The sequence below is a fragment of the Bos indicus genome, chromosome 5 (genome assembly GCF_029378745.1).
Source record: "Bos indicus isolate NIAB-ARS_2022 breed Sahiwal x Tharparkar chromosome 5, NIAB-ARS_B.indTharparkar_mat_pri_1.0, whole genome shotgun sequence".
Lineage (NCBI taxonomy): Eukaryota > Metazoa > Chordata > Mammalia > Artiodactyla > Bovidae > Bos > Bos indicus.
In genome coordinates, this window is record NC_091764.1 from 28566422 (window position 1) to 28591210 (window position 24789).

The following is a 24789-nucleotide window of genomic DNA, read 5'->3' on the forward strand; positions in this document are numbered from 1 at the left end:
GGAGATAGAGAGGAAAGAACTGAAAAAATGAGAAAAGAAGATGCGGAACAAAGAAAGGAAAGGATTGAGGGGAAAAGAATATGGGGCCTCAAGCTATGTATGAGTCAGCACTTCAAGGTTGGACTAAAACAGGCAACTGGATCCGGGGTTCTATAAAAAACACAGAACTGGGAAGCTGATAAATCTTCCCTATCCTGGCCAGGGCTCAGTCTGTTAAGAGTGGCGTATGATAAAGCGAAGAGGGAACTGAAAGGAGAAAGCTAAGGGGATCAGAAACAGTTTTTCATAGCAACTGCTGAGGATCAGACAAGAGGGATCTGGAGAGTTAACATTACATTAGAGGAAACTGTCCAAGACTGGTCTCACAATTTATAGGCTACTTTGGTCAGCAGAGTCTTCTAGAACAGTTTGTATAGCAAAAGAAGCTGGGCAAGGGATTTCCCTGGTGGTCCAGTGGCTAAGACGTTATGCTCCCAATGCAGGGGGCCTGGGTTCAGTCTCTGGTCAGGGAACTAGATCCCACATACCACTATTAACAAGAGTTCACATGAAAAAGAAAAAAGAGTTCCCATGCAGCAACTAAAAGATCCTGCATGCCACAACTAAGACCTCTTGCAGCCAGATAAATCAATTACTTAAATATTTTTTTTTAAAAGAAGCTGGGCTTGACAGGACACCTGTATTCCCATCTCTTTTCTACTACCAACAAACTGGGTGTGTGTGCTTGTGCCAAGTCGCTTCAGTTGTGTCTGACTCTGTGCGACGCTATGCACTATAGCCTGCCAGAGGAACTGGATAACCTTGGGCAAGTCACCCTTTCTGTTACTCCGATTCCCAACCTAGGTACTTTCCAAAGATTTGTCCTGCTCTAATACTTCATGATTTGGTGACTATCAATTTCAGTTCCCAAGGGTTTGGCACTGAAGAGGGTTTTTTAGGAAGCAGTGGCTGGGCTGCATTACTGAGGATGCTGTGAATTCCAGAGAATGACCCAGGTATTGGCCTCCTTCTGCTACTGACACATCTGTGGTGATCACCATCTCTCTCAGTGCTCCCACAGCACCATTGTCCTCCCACTTCCCCCCACTTTGTCCTTCCATTTCTTCACTGTGCCCCTTCTAGATCATCCCCACAGCTAGCATTATAACAGAATAAACCCTAATGACCTATTACCCGAAATTTTTGTATCCATCTCTAAAATCATCTGATTAACAACCTATCTCCAGTTCCAGACTTTAAGCATTTTTAAGTCAAGAATCACTTTTAAAACATTCATTCTTGGCTTCCCATCACCCAGCAATGCCTGTCACATGGTTGATTCTGAGTGCAATATGGCTGTTTGGGGGAGTGATCTGGAAAATGATAGCAAAGAAGGCCTTCTGATTTTGTCTCAGGCGTTCAGCTTCCTTCCCCAGTCCTTAGGAAGTTTATCTTGACCTCCTTTCCTCCTTTTGGGGAATTTTACTTGCAAAATCCTTGAGTAAATGGTTCCTCCAAACCTAGTGTCCTAATTTCCAGCTATCTTCTCAATCAGGTCAGGAAGCAACTTCCATTTGGAAACCGACCTAGAGAAGCAACTGTTATAATCTCAGCAGTCCCATCCCAATTTACACAATGTATTTTCTGCCTCCATCTAGTACACTATACTAGTTCCTCCAGCTAGAAAAATTTGCTCCCCATGCCCAGCACAGGCTTCCATATCCAACTCTTTGGCCTTTTTTCTATAAGGTCCTCTCCCTTTCTAAGCATCTTCATTTCTACTTCTAGCTCAGCTGCTCCTCTCTTTCAAGTCCAGATTTGGAGTCCTGTCCTCTGCTCAACCTACCCCTCCTACCAGTTTAGGTTTAGAGTCATGAGTGAAAAAATGTTGCCTGACATATCAGTAAACAAAGGATGTTGCAGCCATCAAGTCATCACATTACAGCCCCATCCTCTCCATGGTGAGCCCCGAGAGCTCAGGAGAGAGATAGGATGCTGGCCCTCAGGCCATCAGCCACTGCAGCCACCACGCATTGTTGTACCCTGAGGAGACTCGGGATGAGAAAGTGCAGGATACTGGCTCCACATAGTTGAGGTACATATCCAAGGAATGATTTCAGTGAGCCCAGACTTGTGCATCATCCCCCAAATAGAAAAGTACCAAATTCCTTAACTTGCTAAGTTGCTTCAGTCGTGTCCGACTCTGTGCGACCCTATAGATGGCAGCCCACCAGGCTCCGTCATCCCTGGGATTCTCCACGCAAGAACACTGGAGTGGGTCCTTAACTTGAGATACTTGGTTTTCTTTAATTAACTATAATCTTTTGATGATTACCTGTTGGCTCTTCCCTTACCTCTTCTGAGCAGTTTCTCAGAGCTGAGAGGCTGCGTCCCAGGCTTAAGTCCTCAGTTTTGTCTGCTAAATAAAACATAATTCTCAACTTTTAGATTGTGCTTTTTTTTTGGCCCGGTTGACAGAGCCAACCTCTCCAGTAGAGGGCTTCCATCTTTAAAAACTCCACCCTGAAGCAGAAAGTCCATTTTATGTGGTCATCCAGTTGTTGTTTAGTCACTAAGTCCTGTCTCTGTCTCTCCATGAACCGTATCCCACCAGGCTCCTCTGTCCATGGGATTTCCCAGGCAAGAATACTGGAGTACGCTGCTCCTGCACACTTATCCATAAACACCCCATTCAACACTCTCACTGAGTGGAAATAACAAAAATTTCTATCCTCCTGTTCCGGTTATTTTCCCCTGCTGATCGTTACAGCTGGTTAGCTCTCAGGGAACATTGTCTTGGCCCAGATTTGAAAACTCTTTGCGGCTGGTGTTCCTCTACCTCAGGGGTAGAGGCTGCTGGTGTTTCTCTACCTCAGGGGTAGAGGGTTTGAAGCTGGCCGGGAGGAAGCACCGCCAGAAGGCAGACCTGCGTCTCCGGCCTCCTGGGAACAGACCCAACAAGCCTGAGCCCCACAAGTCTCCGCGGGCCCCTCGCCCACGCCCTGGGCCTCCAGGGAGAGCGCAGGGGAGCGGCCAGCTGGGCCTCGCGTGGGCTAGGCCACAGCCCTGGGCCTGTGTTGCGCATGTTTCCGGCTGCATCCGCGGGGCCCAGGGCCTCAGGCGGTCCAGGGTGATTCCCAGGCGGCAACGGGGCGGGGTGACCTGCGCGAGGCCCGCCTGGCCGGATGCGAGGCATGACGGGAACGCACTTCCTCCTCTGGGGGCCTCGAGAAAACCACAGGGCGCCGGGCCAGGGCAGGCCGCCCCCGGGGGAGTTGGCAGGATGGCCGAGGGCCGGGCGGGCGGCGCTGCCGGCCTCTTCGCCAAGCAGGTGCAGAAGAAGTTCAGCAGAGCCCAAGAGAAGGTAGGAGGCTGGGAGCCGAGGCTGAGGCCCGACGCGGCCGCAGGGTGTGCGGGGTGCTCGGGGCGGGAGACCTGGCTGGACACAAAGGCTGACCTCGGGAAAGGCGAGCAGGGGTTCCCATGAAAACAGCAGATTTGAGAGAAGGCAGAGAGCCTCGCCCGTCTTGGACAGGGATGGGGGAAGCTGAGAGACAGTTCCCACCGTCTGTCTCTCTTGGAACCTAAACAACGCCCAAGCTGACCGAGAAAAGGGAAAAGAAAGGAACTAAACGTTGGTGACTGCTCTGTAGCAAATTTTGTCCTCGCCACCCAGCGAGAGTGGTATTTTTCACAGATGATGAAACTGGAGGTTCAAAGAGGGTCATTTCCCACATAAGACAGCACTCACCAGCTGGGCTGGCAACGAGTACCACCCGTTAGGTGGGACCTGGAGTCCACGAGGACTAGAGTAATTCTGACGGATTCTCTCCATGCCTGACCCGGCCTGGTCGCAGGCTATTGCTTTAGCTGACATAAGCAGAAACTCATATCTGCTTCCTGTGCCTCCGTTTGGCGTTGGAGAGTACTTGGTTCGGGGTGCGCAAGGAGCACCATTTTTTGCACTGTGTCCTGAATTAGCTTTGAGTGGCCCTGCTCCGTTGGGCTTCCCTGATGGCTCAGACGGTAAAGAATCCCCCTGCTGTGCGGGAGACCTGGGTTGGGAAGATCCCCTGGAGGGAGGGCATGGCAACCCACTCCAATATTCTTGCCTGGAAAATCCCCATGGACAGAGGAGCCTGGCGGGCTGCAGTCCATGGGGTCGCAAAGAGTCCGACAGGATTGAGACTGAGTGACTAAGCACAGCAGGGCTCCCTCGAGGTAGACTCTCTGTCTATCTGTACCTTGCCCACTTACCTAGATGGTGTGACCATTTCTCCACACATTTCACTGGCATTTTTGTTTCTATATGTCCAGAATATTTTCTTTGCTTCTGATCTGAATCCCTGCTCTCCACCCATCAACACCCTGATAGGTAAGATGGTAAGGAGAAATGAATAGGCTAGAAGGAGAATGGGAAGGAGAGAGATAACCAGAACCTGAGTGAGAATCTTGGTTTTCTAAGACTTCATGGTCTTAGAAGCATTTGAATGAACACCATATGCTTAAGAATTTAAATAAAAGCAGAGCACTAGCTTGGGTGCTGGGAAGATTAAAGGCAACCAGCTCTCCAAAGTGGGATTATTAATGGAGAATTGATGGAATATAGATTTAGTCTTTATCTTTAAGAGGCTCACAATGGAAGGGTAGGGGGAATATGTGTGTGTGTTTCCCCTGTCTTTGTCTGAGGAAGCTGGGTCATGTTAAAGAGCAGAGGAAAAGGGAAAGATTTTTGTGTGGCTAGATTTTGTTACCTCACCTTGATCATGGTTTCAATCTCTCCAAAGGTTACAAAGCCTATGGAAAGGTCTAGTTAGAAGTCATTGTGGAGGAAAAGGAGGTACTAGAGAAGAGAAGGCTGGTTACTCTTATGGGATGGAAAAACAAAAAGAAATCGCCAAAGGCCAAATATTTGTGGACAATAGTTATGTTTTACCTCCTTCTCTCACCTTCTGTCATCATCCAACCTATCAATATTATGTATGCATGCGTGCTAAGCCACTTTAGTCATGTCTTTGCTACCCTATGGACGTAGCCTGCCAGACTCCTCTGGGATTCTCCAGGCAAGAATACTGGAGTGGGTTCCATGCCCTCCTCCAGCAGGTCTTCCTGATCCAGGGATCGAACTTGCATCTCTTAGGTCTCCTGCATTGGCAGGTGTGTTCTTTACCAGTAGTGCCACCTAGGAAGCCCCATCACTATGCCCTTGGTTAAAATTTCTCTCTCTTTTTTAAAAGCATGAACTTGAAGCCTCAGGTAAATAACAGCTCTGCTCTAGGCTTCAGATTCTGCATCTGTAAAATGCAGTTGATGTTCAGTGATTTGGAGACTCAATTTGGTAAGGACACTGAAGTGAGAAGGGGAGAGGGCTCCTTGAACCTCAGAGTCAAATATTTCCCAACTGCCCAGATACACCCTGTTCTTAATCTGAGCCCCTAGAAGGCAGAGAGAGAAACAAACTTGAATCTGCCCTGAGAAAGTCCCAGGCTGTTGCAGAAAACAAGGAGATACTCTGAACCCAGATTTAGACACAAAGGCAAGCAGACATTGAACTTCAAGCAGTACAGCTGGTACCCTAGAGGCAGTGGGTGTTGTCTGGATAGGATGGAAATGACCTGGGTTAGGAGAAAGAGTTCAGCTCAGCCTGTCAGAGTTTTTGAGTCTTGGGAAGTTACTGAAGGCAAAATAAAGACGGAGAAATTTACAGTCAAAAGAAAGGATTCCCTGGGACACTGCAATTTTACTATATGTGGTTGACTGTAATATGTAACAACTAATGTGTCAAATATCAAGTGCCTGCTCTAGACAAAGCACAGGAATATAAGAAGGCCATGATCTCTCCCTTTATGGAGCCCACATTCTCGTGATATGATCTCACTTCATCTTTTCAACGCTTTAAGCTTTGTGTTAGTATCCCAAATTTAGAAATGAGGAAATAAGGCTCAAAAGAGATTGGCAAGTGGCAGAATTATCACTGAAACTCAGGTGTCCTGCCTTAGGATCCCGATCTCAGGCTGCTCTCTATAAGGTTCCTGAAAAACCACTCTAACATCTGTGTCTCCCCACTTCCTGCTGTGCTGGCCCACTTCCTGCTGATGTTCTTGCAGGAGTAAAGCTGTGAGTGAAGGTCTGGTGACTGTTAAACTGGTGGCGATGAAGCATCGTCTTGTTTTATTTTCCAGTTCCTTCTCAGATTCAAGACGAGTCTGGCTTTACTGTGTTTTTACAGTATGCCACATCTTCACATTTCACACGGATGCTTTCACCATCTGTTGGTGATTTCTCTGTGGCAGGCCTCTCACATCTCCCCTGAGAAAGGGCATTCACTGTTTACCACTCCTCTGTTGGTCTTTTTCTCTGTTGACTTTCAGGCAACTTGTGAGGGTTCAGTCAGCAATATTTACAGAAAAATCCCTTTGTCCACGATATGGGCTGGACAACTCATCTCTGGAACTTAGAGATGAGTTGAGTAAGAAGCATTCTTGCCTGCTAGAAGCTTACAATCTAGGTGTTTTTGTTTTTGTTTTAATTAAAATAAGTGACCTGAGAGATAAATCCATGGGAATTCAGAAGACTTGAGAACAGAACAGGGTTTTGTAGTGAAGGCTGAATTGAGATAGGAATTATGTCTGATTAATAGTTCCTCAGGCAAGTGGTGAGAGAGCATTCCAGCTGAGGAATGCCAACATGAGCAAAGCATAGAATCTGGAAATCCTTTTAGGCAAACTAGGGAGAAATGCTGCTGAGCTGGAGCTCAGGGATTGGTGGGAGAAAAAGCTGGAAAATATATGAGGGGATAAAGGAGAGCCTACTTTAGAATATATCTTGACAATAAGGATTCCATAATATCTAATGTCCAAGGCCTCTTCAGATTACTCCAATTGACAGAATTAACTAAAATATAATAAATGATTATAGGGAGGGGTCATAGTGAGGAACTACAGCTACCAAACATGTCTGCAGTGGCTTTTTTTTTTTTTTTTTTAAGCTTTATACCTGTAACTCAACTTACATAAAAGGTAAAATAGGTGAATGAACATTGCAATATTCTTCACCTATTTCACCAAGTGTTAACATTTTGCCACATTTACTTTTTTTCTTGTCCCTGGTCTTTTCTCCTTAAATATCTGTATTCCAACTTCTTAGCTGCTAGGCCAGGCAAATTGGGGCAGAATTCTCAGTGCAGGACTTTAGGGATTAGCATTATATGGTCTTTCATTAGTAAGTGACCCAAAGGTAAAATTATTAATTCTTTCAACAGACATTTTTGGAGCACCATACATCACCCTTCCTCAAGGAACTCACGTTGAGGAGGAACATCTACAGCATAGTTTAAGTGTCCTGAGACACGGCCCTATTGCTTAAGACAACAGATACTTTGGCCCCAAGACACTGGGTTATGTTTTCATGGTGATCATGCTCGTCTTTTCAGTTTCAGAATTGAAGGTGGGCGTATTCCTTCAACAAACACACTCCCACACCCTCCAAGCTTTTTTGCCCTGAGCCTTTTGAGGTTTGGGGATGTTGGTCTGCTCCTAGGCCTGTCACATAGACTCTAGACTGAATCGACTCCTCTCTCCTTTCAGCCTCCACCCCCCTCCCCGCCAAGAACCAAGCCCCAGGCAGAGGAAGGGAGGGCTGGCAGGAAGGAAGTGAGACCTGTGATTACCACTAAGCAAGGTGGTTTTGCAACTTTCTGGTAGAGGACAGTGTTTGGTTGAGGGGAGAGGGTGGAGCTTGGGAAGATGAGTGACTCTGCACACCCAGGGCCCTGTGTTAAGTGAGGCAGAACAAAGACACAAACACAGATGGCTGCCCTGAAAAGGAAGTAAAGACAGGTATTTATAGGGAATAGAGTGGAACTCAGTACGATGATAGTGGATTTGTATTAACTGCTCACCATAGGGCACCACTGTGAAAGCAGTTTATGTGTATAATATCATTTAATTCTCCCAACAACTTCAGGAGGTATTATTATCTTAATGGAGGAAAGGGAGTTCTACAAACTGAGGCTCTAGAATTTAAGTGATTTGCCCAAAGGCTTATAGCCAGTAAGTAGAAAAGCCAAGATACGGGCATATTTCAGTTCGGCTCCAGAGACCTTGGTCTTAACTGCCATAGAGAAAGCTCCAGAACCCCAGGATTAAGAATGGAGACACCTGAGTCAGAGCCTGCATAGAGCTGGCCTCACACCCAAGACCTGGGCACTCCTTCATATGATTCAGAGTTCTTCACAATGAGACTCCAATCTCTAGTTTCCTTACACATCACTCCTTGTAACACACTCTAAACCAGTCATGCTGAACCATTTCATGAAAACTACTGTGAATCTGCACACTTCTGTTACTTTGCTGATGTTGTCTTCGCCTGAAATCCTCTTTCTACCCTCACCCTTTTTACTTTATTCCAGTCTAGCAAAATCTTAAATTCAAGGCCCTACCTTTTGGTCCCCTCCTGTATCAGTCTCACTCTCCTTCCTGTTGTAAGTATGAAGTATCTATTTGCTACATACTGAGAAATATAAACAAGTAAGGCAAGTGTCCAATCCTCAAGGAGCTCACAGTTTAAAAAGAGACAAAGATAAATGCAAATAACAAAACAGTAAGAGAGGAATTCCCTAGTGATCCAGGGAAAACTGACAACCAAAGATGAACGGTTTGAACAGAGTGCCAATAACTTCCATAAACAACAGGTAGTCTGGAGGGTGGGAAAGGGAAGCTTGTAGAAAGAAAGAAGGCATGAGGGCTGAATGGTAGAACAACAGCAGGTTCTGCAAATCAGCAGGCAAGTTAAGTCTCCATGCTTCCACTGAAAGGAGCTTGGGTTCGATCCCTGGTTGGGAAACTAAGATCCCACAAGCCACACAGCGTGACAAAAAAAGAACAACAGTAATAGAAATGTATACAGGTGCAGAAGTTGTAAGTGCTTAGGAGGGACTGATTTACCTTGATTAATGAGATGCAATAGATATGATTAAGTGTCACAAAGAACATAGAGTATGAATTTGGTCATTTTAGATAGTTGCCTGATGATAAGGTAAGAAAGAACATTCCAGAAAGAGGGAATAGCATCTACAACAAGAACAGTACGGCTTATTAGAAAACTAAAAACATGAGTGAGAGAGAGACCTGTAGGAGAAAGGAATAGTGAGAGCTGAGGCTTAATGAAGGGTCAGATCCTAGAGACCCATATGCTAGAGTACAACTATAACTTGTAAATATATAATGGACATTTAACTAAAACATTTGTTGAGCAGATGAATGGAGAATCATTAGAAGGTTTTAAGCAGCAACAAGATAGGCCTATTGTCACAGGCCAAAAAAAACAATGAGGCCCTGGACTAAAGCCATGGCAGTGAGACTAGAAAACACGGGATGGTTTCCAGAGGTGGACATGGTGAGGGATTCCATGAAGGGAGTGAGAGAGAAGCAGTTGAGGGAAGCTCCTGATTCTGACTTGGGCCTGGGGAATAGTGGTGCCTCTTTCCAAACTGGGGGTTACAGGTAGAAGAGTCAGGGCTTTCTTACTTGTTATAAGTGAGTGTCCTCTAGGAGAAGAGAAACTGTATCTTTCTCATTTCTGTGTCCTTTGCATCATTACTGAGACCACTATGATGCTTGGTTCTCTGGGTCCTAGAGGAGAGGAGGTAGCTATCGATAGCATTCACTTCTAGCTAGGTTTCAAATGCATAATATCAGAGCTTCTCGGTTTTCCTACAAGGGTCTTCAGAGAAAAGAGTCTCCTACCCACCTCTCTGACTTTATCTATCTAAAGGAATCTGCTGCTATGGCTGGAAGAGGGTGTCCCATATGAAAAAATGTCTTCAAAGCTCATGTTTTTAGCCATGCACATTTGCATTCTTCTAATTAATCCTTATTTTAATATAATAGTCTCCCCCCATCCCCACAGAAAACCACTCTAAATAACAATTTCACACCTCATTTATTCTGGGCTTTATATATACTCTAGCACATTGCTGAATACCTCAAATTGAGAAGAACCATAAAACATAATTGACTTTTCAGCAACATGCTGTATTTCTAATTCTGTTGGGCTAATATATGTACTCCCTTTAGTTGAATCTGAGACTCAGAAGCCAGGGTCAAATGAGGCCAACAGATAATAGAGACTTGACTATAACAGTGTGGACCTCTCTGATTTATATTCCCAGGTACTGCAGAAGTTGGGGAAAACTGTGGAGACCAAAGATGAACGGTTTGAACAAAGTGCCAGTAATTTCCACCAACAACAGGTAATCTGGATGGGAAAGGGAAGCTTGGAGGAAGAACGAAGACGTGAGGGCTGAGTGGCAGAACAACAGCAGGTTCTGCAGATCAGCAAGCATCCCTTCTAACCCATCTAGCCCCAGGAGTCAGGGCCACAGGGTGACCTACCTGCTGCTTATTCTTCCCCTGGGAACCACAGAAAATTACCTTTCCTGTTCCTGCTCACCCTGGTTCGTAAGGGACAGAGAGTGTTTTTTTCTCATGGTGATGGGTATAGTGACATCACCAGGTCCTTGGACAAAAAGCAAAACAAGTGCCTTCCACTTCAGTTTCTGGCATATTCTTTTCCTCAGGCTGCCTCTCTTCTACCCTAGCATCTTCTCATCACAGTGGCCCCGTATCTTGTTGCCTCTTTGTCCATTACATCTACCTCACCAAAGCCTTTTATTCTAAAATAATACCTTCATCTTTTACCTGTCATTCTCACCAGCAAAACTCCTGCTCTCACTGTTGCATCTGTCTTCACTGGATGCTATGGGTAATTTTATGTAGAAAACTTACATTAAAAAAAAAAGAAGAAAACTTACATTAAGAAATGGAAAAGAAGGCACTGCAACCAACTCTGAAAATTCTATAGTGCATATATGATTAGAACAAGAAAAAATATAATTCGTATATAGTAATGTTAAAAAAAAAAGAGAAAGTGGGTAACACTTGGTGGCCTATGGATGGGGAGAGGCACCTGGCCAGTCATCGGGCCTTGGGGAGCCGTGCTTCCAGAGCTGCTGGATGTGACACCTTCTCCAGACCCAGCATGTGAGTGCCAGGTGACTGAAGAGCCATGAAGATCCATAGCAATTCGCATTTCCAGGGTGGAGTCCAGGTCAAAAATGAAAAAAAGAACAACCATTTTTGAATTCTCTGAAAACTGATAACAAACCAGAAAAGTGGGGAAAAGTATTTTACACTGACTTACCTTCTGTCACTATATCTGAAAAACTGCAAAAGGACAAGCTCTGGGAGAGTGAGTTGAAGAATTTCTCAGTAAAGATTTCAGTTACCTAACTTCAAAGAAAAAGTACAGATTTCTCCTTTTAGTAGTTGAAAAAACTAGTAATGACTGATTTTATTCCTTCAAATCATGGGGAGTAAAAATTCTTCATACTGATGACATAAGATACTACATGGAACAAAAGGAAAAAAACAAAGTATTTACTCAAGAAATCAAGAACTTCTATAAGAGATGTAGGGAAAAGAGTAGAAACTGGCCCACAAAAAACAAGAACAAGGAGACTCAAAAAGCCTTTTATAGGGGTAAATGACATGAGGCACATCTTGTAAGTGAACAACACAGAAACTTTGCCCAGAGTAATCACTATCAAGTTTTGATGATATTGTATCTAAGTTTTGACTATAAAAACTGTGCAAATGTCCCCAGAAAGTCTGAATATAAAGAAAAGCTGGAACTGCAACATAGGCGTCAGAAAGACATCAGGGAAAATAATGTACAGGTGCTTGACCAGAGTTACTTATGTAAAGAAACCTAATAACCAAACAGAACTTTGAGTTTTTTTCAGAATGTGTTTCTCTACCCTTCTTCTATTAAATTGAAAGGACTTGATGAGAAAACATCTAATAAAGTTTCCATTTATGAAAATGACATAAAATTTTACATATCTACTGTCACATAAAAATGAACAAAAATGCATTCTGGCATTTCTGAATGGAAATTAATTATGCATGAAAATGAAGAACTAAGGGTAGATCACTGTCTGTGTAGGATACACACATGTATACAAGTTTCTAATTCAATATGGAAAAAACTGCATTTCAGCCAAAACAAAAGTTAGATGCTGTGTACTTCCCAGCGTAGGATCTGAAGGAAAAGGACCTTCATTCTGTATTTGGTCGAGATTCTTATTTGTTATCAGTAAATAGTTCAGGGATATGTGCTCAGTTGTGTCTGACTCTTTGCGACCCTATGGACATAGCCCACCAAGCTCCTTTGTCCGTGGGATTCTCCAGACAAGAATACTGTAGTGAATTGCCATTTACTTCTCTAGGAGAGCTTCTTGACCCAGGGATTGAACCTACATTTCTTAGGTCTCCTGCATTATGAGGTAGGTTCGGGTTTGATTCCTGAGTCAGGAAGATCCCCTGGAGAAGGAAATGGCAACCCACTCCAGTACTACTCTTGTCTCTGGAAAATTTCATGGATGGAGGAGCCTGGTAGGCTACAGTCCATGGGATTACAGAGAGTCAGACAAAACTGAGCGACTTCACTTTCTCTCTTTCTTTCTTTTCTTTACCACCAGCGACACCTTAGTTCAGAGGAGCACCTAACATTTCAGGCAAAGGCTCCATCCCAAAGTTCTAGGAATCCAGTGAATGTGATGTCAAGAATACAGGGAGCTTACCATCTGGTAAAATCCACTGTAGAGTGAAAATATTATACGGAAGAAATTTTTTTAAAAATCTGGAACAAAATGCAGAGTTTTATAAGGATACTAAACTTCTTACTATGCAAGAAGAAAACAGAATTTGTAGTTTACAAATACAATCTCATGAATTTGAGCAAGCTCTGGGAAATAGTGGAGGACAGAGGAGCCTGGCTTGCTGCAGTCCATGGGGTTGCAATGAATCAAGACACGATTTAGTGACTGAACAACAACAGTACAATCTCTACTGAACTTATTTCAGACTAGTGAAGAGAAGTCAGAATTTTTAGGTTACACAGGTTACACTGAAAACAATGGTATATGTGATATTTTAGATATTTGGGAAGAGGGAAATTCAAATAATCTGTTGTCGGTGTTTTTCTCTTCTCTTTCAACCTCTATATTTAGTGGCTTTTAGACTTAAAAAAATAAATAGCTTTCAGAAATGATGAAAACCAAATTCTTGAAATTTTTATAAATTTGTATAAAAATTCTTAAGGTTTTCTTTCTCCCCCCAAGTTTGTTTATAGAACCAAATGTAAATAGTACCAATATTTTGTTTGCATTTTTCTGCAGAATTGAATACCTATTATAGAAAAATTATAGAATAAATTTGTGGTTCATCTTATTAAAAAGGAGATAGAAAAAGAAGTGTGTACAGAGATTTATTCTTCTATGAAATATTGACTTTCTATCTCTGTGTACCAGGCCTCAAATTTATCTCATTTAATTCTGACATCAGTCCTGGAGCGTGTGATCTTCTCTTTATAATAGAAGGATTATTAACTTAAATGAATATCCAATTGCAATGCAATTCTGACACTAAATACCCAGAGTTAGTCCAAACATTACAGGTTGAGGGCATAGTTCCTCACCAAACTACCTCATTTCAGACACCAGCCACAAAGCTCCAGAGTTCCCAGGCCACTTAAATTTTTGACCAACTGGTTACAAATTTGGGGGTACTTACCGGCCACTCTCTGTTCATTTCCAAGGCAAACCATTCAATATTACAGTAATCCAAGTCTGTGCCCCAACCAGTGATGCTGAAGAAGCTAAAGTTGAACGGTTCTGTAAAGAACTGTAAGACCTTCTAGAACTAACACCAAAAAAAAGATATCCTTTTCATTATAGGGGACTGGAATGCAAAAGTAGGAAGTCAAGAAATACCTGGAGTAACAGGCAAATTTGGCCTCGGAGTACAAAATGAAGCAGAGCAAAGGCTAACAGAGTTTTGCCAAGAGAACGCACTGGTCATAGCAAACACCCTCTTCCAACATAAGAAGAGAAGACTCTACACATGTACATTACCAGATGGTCAATACCAAAATTAGACGGATTATATTCTTTGCAGCCAAAGATGGAGAAGCTCTATACAGTCAGCAAAAACAAGACTGGGAGCTGACTGTGCCTCAGATCATGAACTCCTTATTGCCAAATTCAGACTGAAGTTGAAGAAAGTAGGGAAAACCACTAGGCCATTCAGGTATGACCTAAATCAAATCCCTTACTATTATACAGTGGAAGTGACAAATAGATTCTAGGGATTAGATCTGGTAGAGTGCCTGAAGAATTATGGACGGAGGTTCGTGACATTGTACAGGAGGCAGTGATCAAGACCATCCCCTAGAAAAAGAAATGTGAAAAAGCAAAATGGTTGTCTGGGGAGGCCTTAAAACTAGCTGAGAAAAGAGAAGCTCAAGGCAAAGGAGAAAAGGAAAGATATACCCATTTGAATGCAGAATTCCAAAGAATAGCAAGGAGAGATAAGAAAGCCTTCCTCAGTGATCAGTGCAAAGAAATAGAGGAAGGCAATAGAATGGGAAAGACTAGAGATCTCTTCAAGAAAATTAGAGATACCAAAGGAACATTTCATGCAAAGATAGGCACAATTAAGGACGGAAATGGTATGGACCTAACAGAGGCAGAAGATATTAAGAAGACGTGGCAAGAATACACAGAAGAACTATACAAAAAAAATCTTCATGACCCAGATAACCATGACATCCTGGAATATGAAGTCAAGTGGGCCTTAGGAAGCATCTCTACAAACAGAGCTAGTGGAAGTGATGGAATTCCAATTGAGCTATTTCAGAACCTAAAAGATGATGTTGTGAAAGTGCTGCACTCAATATACCCGCAAATTTGGAAAACTCAGCAGTGTCCACAAGACTGGAAAAGGTCAATTTTCATTCCAACCCCGAAGAAAGGCAATGCCAAAGAATGTTCAAACTACTGCACAATTGCACTCATCTCACACTCTAGCAAAATAATGCTCAAAATTCTCCAAGCCAGGCTTCAACAGTACATGAACTGTGAACTTCCAAATGTTCAAGCTGAATTTAGAAAAGGCAGAGGAACCAGAGATCAAATTGCCAACATCCATTGGATCATTGAAAAAAGCAAGAGAGTTCCAGAAAAACATCTACTTCTGCTTTATTGACTATGCCAAAGCCTTTGACTGTGTGGATCACAACAAACTATGGAAAATTCTTGAAGAGATGAGAATTCCAGACCACTTGATCTGCCTCCTGAGAAATCTGTATGCAGGTCAAGAAGCAACAGTTAGAACTGGACATTAAAGAACAGACTGGTTCCAAATCAGGAAAGTAGGTCAAGGCTATATATTGTCACCCTGCTTACTTAATTTATATGCAGAGTATATTATGCAAAATGCCATGCTGGATGAAGCACAAGCTGGAATCAAGATTGCTGGGAGAAATATAGTAACATCAGATATGCAGATGACACCACCCTTATGGCAGAAAGTGAAGAACAACTAAAGAGCCTCTTGATGAAAGTGAAAGTGGAGAGTGAAAAAGTTGACTTAAAACTCAACGTTCAGTAAACTAAGATCATGGCATCCAGTCCCATCACTTCATGGCAGATAGATGGGGAAATAATGGAAACAGTAGCTGACTTTATTTTTTTGGGCTCCAAAATCACTGCAGATGGTGACTGCAGCCATGAAATTAAAAGACACTTGCTCCTTAGAAGAAAATCTATAACCAACCTAGACAGCAAATTCAAAAGCAGAGACATTACTTTGCCAAGAAAGGTCCATCTAGTCAAAGCTATGGTTTTTTCCAGTAGTCATGTATGGATATGAGAGTTGGACTATAAAGAAAGCTGAGTGCCGAAGAATTGATGCTTTTGAACTGTGGTGTTGGAGAAGACTCTTGAGAATCCCTTGGACTTCGAGGAGATCCAACCAGTCCATCCTAAAGGAGATCAGTCCTGAATATTCATTGGAAGGACTGATGTTGAAACTGAAACTCCAGTACTTTGGCCACCTGATGGGAAGAGCGGATTCATTTGAAAAGACCCTGATGCTGGGAAAGATTGAAGGCGGGAGGAGAAGGGGACGACAGAGGATGAGATGGTTGGATGGCATCACTGACTCAATGCACATGAGTTTGAGTAAGCTCCAGTAGTTGGCGATGGACAGGGAAGCCTGGCATGCTACTGTCCATGGGGTCAAAGACTTGGACATGACTGAGCGACTGAACTGACTGGCCACTCAGCTTCCATAATTCACTAGAATGACTCACAGAACTCAGGAAAGTGCTCTACTTACAGTTTTATTATAAAGGATACAAATCAGGACCAGCCAAATGAAGAGATACACAAGGGGAGGTCTGGGATGGTCCCAAGCATGAAGCTTCTACATTCTCAAGACATGTTACTTCCCCAGCATGTTGTTATAGGACTACCAACCAGGGAAAGTGAAGTCGCTCAGTCGTGTCCAACTCTTTGTGACCCCGTGGACTGTAGTCTATCAGGCTCCTCCGTCCATGGGATTTTCCAGGCAAGAATGCTGGAGTAGAATTGCCATTTCCTTCTCCAGGGGATCTTCCCGACCCAGGAATTGAACCCAGGTCTCCCGCATTTCGGGCAGACGCTTTACCGTCTGAGCCACCAGGGAAGCCACCAACCAGGGAAGCTTACCTAAACTTTAGATGTCTAGATTTTTTATTGTGATTTCATTACATAGTGAATCATAGGCCATGTGATTGAACTTGATCTCTAACTTCCCTCCTCTCCTTTCCCCTGGAGGTCATGCTTATATCACCTATCTGAAAGCCCCAACCCCCTAATCACATGGTTCACATTTCTGGCCTGACTAGCCACCATCCTGAGTCATTTATTTAGCATAAACTCAGGTATGATCTGAGAGATCCACCATGAATATCTTGTAAGTAACTTGGAAAATCCCAAGAATTTAGAAGTTACTTCTCAGAAACCAGAGCCAAAGACCAGTCAAATTCTTTATTGTCTTATATCAGTTAACTGAATTATATGGAAAACAATTCTTTAAAATTAATTTAAAAGCATATTAGCTATAATAAAGTAGTTGACTGTGTCAGAATCATTTGAGAAATGTTTTTAAATACAACATATTCAGTAGTAGAGCTTGGGAATTTGTATTTTTAAACTTTTTTTAATGGAAGATTTCAGATATATACTAAGAAAAACCTGTTTCTTGTTTCATCTTGATACAGATAAAATCTTGTTTCATCTGTATCTCTACCCACTTTCCCTATCATTGATCATTATGAAGCAAATTCTAGATATTTTATCTGTAAAAATGTTATTATCAGTCTCTAAAGATAAGGACTCTTAAAATTTCACCACAAAATCATTATCACACCTAAAAATATTTTTTTTATAAAACATTTACTCAATACAGCAATGAGTTTGTTTTTTTTTTTTTAACAATGAGTTTTTAAAATTTTTTTTGAGATTTTAAATTATAAATATCAAGAGGAAATCCTGTGATGGTCCAGTGTTCTCAGAGTCAAAGGCCCAGGTTCAAGCCCTAGTTGGGGAACTAAAAATCCCACAAACCACATGGCCAAAAAAAAAGTATATTAAGAAAAAAAATTAAAAAATAATGGTTTCACATCGTCTCATGCTACAACTACTGTTTTTTTATACTTAAAATTACTTTGCTGTGTATGTGTATGATCTCTAAATATATCCACAACATATAATAGGTTTACAAAAGTGTTATTATTCCATTCATATGGTTTTATAACTTGCCTTTTTCACTTTAGAATACAAATATCTTTCAAGATATTTCGGGTTAAGTATCTGGCTTAAAACATATTTTATCAGTATCTTAAATATATCTAAAAAAATAGCAGTAATTTCTTAATATCATAAAATATGCAGTGTTCACACTCCTCGATTTGTGTCACTTTTTAAAACTATACCCGTGGCGGATTCATGTTGATGTATGGCAAAACCAATACAGTATTGTAAAGTAATTAACCTCCAATTAAAATAAATAAATTTATATTAAAATAAATAATTTGTTTAAATCAGCAATTTGTTAACATATTTAATAAATCTCTTAATCTGTACGTTTCTTATCTCTCCTTTTTGCAGTTTATTTATGGATGATACTAGGTTGTTTTTCCTGCAGTTTCTAAATTTTGCTGATTGAATCTGATACTGTTTAACATGTTACTCTCTCTCTTGTATTTTCTGTAAATTAATAGATTTAGAGACTTGATGAGATTCAGATTTTTGTTTTTGTTTGTTTTGGAAGCAAGAATACTTGTTATTATAGGTGTTACATTCTTCCATGGGAGACACATGGTGTGTGATTGTCTCCTTTTTTGTGTGATATTAACAGCCATAGATGATCATTAACTAGAGTATCTGTTTTACATTAAGCTTCCTAAGTGATTATGACGTAGCAGTGGGAGAACAGCTTTTGGCCACCACCAGTCTAGTCACAGGACTAGATTTTGGCCACAAGACTGGAAACGATCAGTTTTCATTTCAATCCTAAGGAATGGCAATGCAAAAGAATGTTCAAACTATCACACAATTGCAGTCATCTCACACGCTAGTAAAGTAATGCACAAAATTCTCCAAGCCAGGCTTCAGCAGTACGTGAACCGTGAACTTCCAGATGTTCAAGCTGGTTTTAGAAAAGACAGAGGAACCAGAGATCAAATTGCCAACATCTGCTGGATCATTGAAAAAGCAAGAGAGTTCCAGAAAAACATCTACTTCTGCTTTATTGACTGTGCCAAAGCCTTTGACTGTGTGGATCACAATAAACTGTGGAAAATTCTGAAAGAGATGGGAATACCAGACCACCTGACCTGCCTCTTGAGAAACGTGTATGCAGGTCAGGAAGCAACAGTTAGAACTGGACATGGAACAACAGACTGGTTCCAAATAGGAAAAGGAGTATGTCAAGGCTGTATATTGTCACCCTGCTTATTTAACTTATATGCAGGGTACATCATGAGAAACGCTGGGCTGGAAGAAGCACAAGCTGGAATCAAGGTTGCTGGGAGAAATATCAATAACCTCAGATATGCAGATGACACCACCCTTATGGCAGAAAGTGAAGAAGAACTAAAAAGCCTCTTGATGAAAGTGAAAGAGGAGAGTGAAAAAGTTGGCTTAAAGCTCAGCATTCAGAAAACTAAGATCATGGCATCTGGTCCCATCACTTCATGGGAAATAGATGGGGAAACAGTGGAAACAGTGACAGACTTTATTTTGGGGGGCTCCAAAATTACTGCAGATGGTGACTGCAGCCATGAAATTAAAAGACACTTACTCCTTGGAAGAAAAGTTATGACCAACCTAGATAGCATATTGAAAAGCAGAAACATTACTTTGCCAACTAAGGTCTGTCTAGTCAAGGCTATGGTTTTTCCTGTGGTCATGTATGGATGTGAGAGATGGACTATGAAGAAAGCTGAGCACCGAAGAATTGATGCTTTTGAACTGTGGTGTTGGAGAAGACTCTTGAGAATCCCTTGGACTGCAAGGAGATCCAACCAGTCCATTCTGAAGGAGATCAGCCCTGGGATTTCTTTGGAAGGAATGATGCGGAAGCTGAAACTCCAGTACTTTGGCCACCTCATGCGAAGAGTTGACTCACTGGAAAAGACTCTGATGCTGGGAGGGATTGGGGGCAGGAGGAGAAGGGGACAACAGAGGATGAGATGGCTGGATGGCATCACCGACTCGATGGACGTGAGTCTGAGTGAACTCCGGGAGTTGGTAATGGACAGGGAGGCCTGGAGTGCTGTGATTCATGGGGTCGCAAAGAGTCGGACACGACTGAGCGACTGAACTGAACCAAACTGAACTGAATCTAGTCTAACTCCATCAACGGGAAATAGGATCTGATTGAGAGGGAAGTAGTTTAATCAAGGTAACGTAACTAAGAACTGCAGAGCTAGGATTCAAACCTAAAACCTTTGCTTTTTTCCCCATACCTCACGTGGAGGCCTCCCTGGGCCTCTTCTCAACTCCAGCTGCTGTTCTGCTTCCAACTCCAAGTTTGGAAGCATACTTTGAAAGGTTTCTGGCTCTTGGCTCATATGGCCCTCAGTTCTTTCTCTGCCTTTTAGGGTGGACCTGGAATGGCAGGTGTGTGGATAGAAAAGGTAGGAGATGAAGGAAGAGCCATCAAGAAGAATAAGAGGATCAGAAGGGACAACCCCCTCAGTATTCCCTGTGTGAGCCCACCAACTAACTGTCACTTGAGCGAGGAAATACATTTGAGAGATGAAATGGAGTTAGGTTAGAAATAAGGGAAAACATTTCTCCTGAGAGAATGATGTACCTACAGTAACTGGTGTTTGAATATGCTTGGAAAGTTTAATTAACAACCATTTCATAGGTACTTGCTACATACAAACAATACAGCACCCTTGTTCTCAAGGCTTTCACAGTTTAGGGAGAAAAACAGTGAATATACAGTTGGGTCTGAAGCTGGACTTGGGTGTCTAAAATGAACAGGAAGAAGAAGGACAAGATTAAGGCAGTTGGGCTTCCCTGATAGCTCAGCTGGTAAAGAATCTGCCTGCAATGCGGGAGACCTGGGTTCAGTCCCTAGGTTGGGAAGATCCCCTGCAGAAGGGAAAGGCTACCTACTCCAGTATTCTGGCCTGGAGAATTCCATGGAGTGTATATAGTCCATGGGGTTGCAAAGAGTCGGACACAACTAAGCGACTTTCACTTTCACGGAAATTGAAAGTGAGTGACGTTTTCCAGAAGTTGGACCAGCTGGTCATGTGCCCTACCTTTCACGTGCAACCAGTTTATAGGTGAACTTAATAAATAAATATTACTCCCAAACTACCCAGCCAGATTTCAAGGCTTTGACACTTGCCAAGGTGCTTAATCAAATTTTCATAAGTAATTTTTCTTTGAGGATTCTGCTTATTTCCCCCTTTCCCTTTCCTCAAAATGTATTATATAGGAAGAATTATTTTCCTCAAGCAGCATTTTCATCTCTTATTTCTGGTAGTGACAGCTGCTTCCAATTCATTGCCTTTAAAATCACATCTAGGGACTTCCCTGGTGGTCCAAAAATTAAGAATCCACCTGCCAATGCAGGGGACCCAGGTTTGATTCCTGATCCAGGAAGATCCCACATGTTGCCGGGCAACTAAGCCCGTGCACCACAACTACTGAGCCCACATGCCTAGAGCCCATGTTCCACAAGAAGAGAAGCCACTGCATTGAGAAGCCTGAGCAACACAAGCAGAGAGGAGTCCCTGCTCATCACAACTAGAGGAAGCCCACACACAGCAGCGAAGACCCAGCCAAAAACAAATACATAAATTTAAAGCTTCATCTTCCCCTCCTGGACCTCTGTTAGATCAAGAACTGTCAACACTTGCTCAGGATTGGTGATGCTCTTATTTTGCTGAGTGTTTGTGTTTCTCTGAGTCCGTTTTTCTCTAGCAAGTTGGGAACCCCAGGATGGACTTCTCCATCCTCAGAACCCCAGTCTGTTAGGACACAGCTCTGTCTACCTGAGTGCTTAGCACAAGCTTCCAGAGTGATTCATTAACTGAGGGCAGGGACTGTTTGTTTAAGGGATGGGAAGGGTGAACTCAGACTCTTTATGATGCCATCAAGAATTTTGCAAAGATTTAGAGGCTGGGAAAGATTGAAGGCAGGAGGAGAAGGGGACGACAGAGGATGAGGTGGTTGGATGGCATCACCGACTCAATGGACATGAGTTTGAGTAAACTCCGGGATTTGGTGATGGACAGGGAGGCCTGGCATGCTGCAGTCCATGGGGTCGCAAAGAGTTGGACATGACTGAGCAATTGAACTGAACTGAGAGAGAAGTGATAAAATTATATTTAGAGCCAGAATTAACATTTAGAGCTAGGCTTAGTTGATATTTATAGATGAGGAAATTAAAGAGAAGTAGAATAACTTGCTAGTTGGTGGCAGAAACAAGTTTTTGACTTCCAGACAAGTGGGAGGCTAAGACTGTCAGAGCCCCATCTGTCTGGAGAGAAAAAAGATGCTGGGATTATTCAGCCTGCAGATATTATTTCAGGTCAAAGAAACAAAATGACGCTGGTCCTGTCCCACGTCTCTAGCGCCCACTACCACCACCGTACACACTCACTCTGTCTATCTGTCTCTCTCTTCATCTCCCCAAAGGAAAGAGCAGGAGCATACAGGAAGAACTTTGACCAAGACACTTGATCTAAAACACAGAAATGGAGTTGGGCTTTTGTGAGGTGCAGTGGAGGGTAAAAGCCTTCCCGTCTTAAGGACAATGGTATATATAGTACCCTTAGTTTTGAATAGTGTACATATAACCTGCATCATCATACATGGTAGCCTTGATTACTGATCTGGTTTTTCAGGCCATATAATATCTAATGGGATAAAAAATTAAGAATTTCATTTGTAGAAATTATGCAAGATAGTTTTAACAGTTTTTATTACTCACATTTGTATTGTGGAGACCAAATCTTCATGGTGAAGGAAAAAGTTGAGTCCCTGTTGTTTCCTTTCAAAAAAGAAATTAAAATCCTTGTGAACTTATATAATCCCCCAAACTCTTTCAAAGCATGGTTATCATATTTTCAAACTCTCAAAGTTATACCCACCTACCATATCCATGTTTAAAACATATTATGTACATCTTAGACTGTTTAAACTTTTTTTCTGTGAATGACAAAGCAAAGAGGAAGTGAGAAATCTTTCCTGGTGAATGCTGTTTCTGAACTTTGTTAACTGAATCTGTCTCTATCACGCTATTAAAAGCGCTTTCTCAAGGTCACCTGTGACCTCCAGTTACCAGGTTCAGTGATTTACTGATTCTTCATGCATTCTAACCTCTCTGTTGCATCTTACCCTTCTTCTGTCAGGATATTCCCTTGATCTTTGTTTGCTGTGCCACGCATGCGATCCCAGTTCTTCTCCCACCCGTCTGATGGCGCCTCAGATTCCCTTGAGACTATCTGTGTCTTTGTGTCCTTTGAGCCCTGGCATGCAGCCCCTTGAAAAAGACTTTTAGCCTGAGGTATGGTCAGGAGTTTGAACTGGCTTAGAGGTGAGCTCTGGAGGCAAGAAGATGGATGATAATCATCTAACTTCCTTTGTTTACTTGACCAAGTAGACCTAGTTTTTCTGTGGCTGAAATTAAGTAATAATGATTTTTCCCACAAACAGTTCCACAGTTTAAACTTTTAAATTATGAGATAGAATTTTGTGAGTTTTCAGCTTTTTTTCTCATAAATTTCTTATACTCTTGGTATACTCAACAGCCTACTTATAATGAACATAAGCGAATAAAACAAGCAAACATGTTCACAAGTATTTTTATGATGTATGGCAAAATGCCTCTTAGCTCAGATCATCTGAATGGAGGATCACTGCACGGGTCTGCAGGCCTGGCCCCGTTGGATACCCTTGACGTGGGCTGTCCGTCCAGTCCCACACTCCAAACGTTGGGAGTGTCAGTCTCCAAGAGGCTGATGGCCTGGGGTCAAAACTCCTCCTCACTCGACTCCTAGAAACTAGAATTCACACAGAGGAAGGAGTCCAGATGTAATGGGTCTTAGACAACACCATAAGGAACAATTGAGGAGGCCAATGAAAAAGAAGACCTTGTGAAATATGTCTTCAAAGCTGTGTGCAAGAGAGACTAGTCTGCTCTGAATACAGAAGGCCAGCCGAGGACCAGTGGGCAGAAGTTCTACGAGAGCTATTAAAAAATGAAGTGCAAACACAACCTTGTAAATCAACCTTACTCCAATAAAAATTAATTAAAAAAAAAAAAACTATACATTGGTCAGTGGTAAACAGTCTACCTGCCAGTGCAGAGGTGTATGAGATGCGAGTTTGATCTCTGGGTAGGGAAGATCCCCTGGAGAAGGAAATGGCAGCCCACTCCAATATTCTTGCCTGGGAAATCCCATGGACAGAAGAGCCTGCTGGGCTACAGTCCATGAGGTTGCAAAGAGTCGGACACGACTGAGTGACTGAGCGCACACGCACGTACATTGGTCAGAGTCTTCCTGGAGATGACACAATTTAGTCTCATGACAGTGAACCTAAATTTTCATAAGACTTACATATAATTACATCTGGTAAAGAGTGTTGTTGATTAAAACATAAATACCAAAAGAAAATAGGAAGTGCAGGGAAGGACAGCAATGGCCTGTGTCAGAGTACAAAGAAAGAAGGGAGCCTGGTGTCTGCAGAAAATGGTAGCAGTTTCTCTACCCAGAGAAGATGGAGTCAGCCAGAGGGTCACATAGATAGCGTCACACAGGACCCTTAAATTCCGAGGGTCTGTTGGGCGGGGGGTCTCGTTGACTGGGGAGAACAAATGGAGGAAAAAACACGTGCCAGTGCAGTGGGAGCAGTTTCGCAACTTAAGATTTGTCCCAAAGGAGACAACTTACCTCTTCTTGGTAAAGAGAGTAGAAGCTGATATATAACATTTGCAAACATTTGAAGAAATTCCAGGACTGATTTCTGCTTTTAACCTACTTTTCAACCTTGACCCCTAGAGCATCTTTCCAGATGTATCTCTTTAGTCATCAGAGGCACTTCTCCCTTTCAGGCAGAAGGTCATAAGCTATACAAGGACCTGAAGAACTTCCTCAGTGCCGTCAAAGGTGAGTATCAGGGGGCACAGGGGGATCCAGATGGTGTTTATTCAGCTACTAAGAGGTCTCAGGCTTTTCATCACTTGCCTGTGCCTGACCCCTGGAACTTTGTGGACCAAGGAAGAGTAGCTTTTCCTATCCAACCCCACCCAGCTTCCCTCACTGATAGCCCAAACCTATGGAGTTTGCCCTTTTTGGATTAGCCCCATTGAGTCGCCTGTCACCTATATCATT

At 42.5% G+C, this 24789-nt stretch overlaps 1 protein-coding gene and 1 pseudogene across 3 annotated transcripts in view; both read left to right on the forward strand.

Annotated features, from left to right (window-relative positions):
* The first annotated feature begins 3177 nt into the window (after positions 1 to 3177).
* Positions 3178 to 24789, forward strand: part of BIN2 (bridging integrator 2) — a 37698-nt gene continuing 16086 nt past the window's right edge. Inside the window, exons 1-3 of one of the 3 annotated variants that reach the window (XM_070789091.1) lie at positions 3178 to 3343; positions 10151 to 10231; positions 24510 to 24564. In XM_070789091.1, coding sequence (XP_070645192.1) covers positions 3263 to 3343; positions 10151 to 10231; positions 24510 to 24564 — 217 coding nt within the window. In that variant the 5' untranslated portion in view covers positions 3178 to 3262. Of the gene's footprint in view, positions 3344 to 10150; positions 10232 to 24456; positions 24565 to 24789 lie in introns of those variants that run through there. The other 2 variants (XM_070789089.1, XM_070789092.1) reach the window with 2 other exon arrangements.
* On the forward strand, positions 10238 to 24450 carry LOC139183090 (protein DBF4 homolog A-like; annotated as a pseudogene).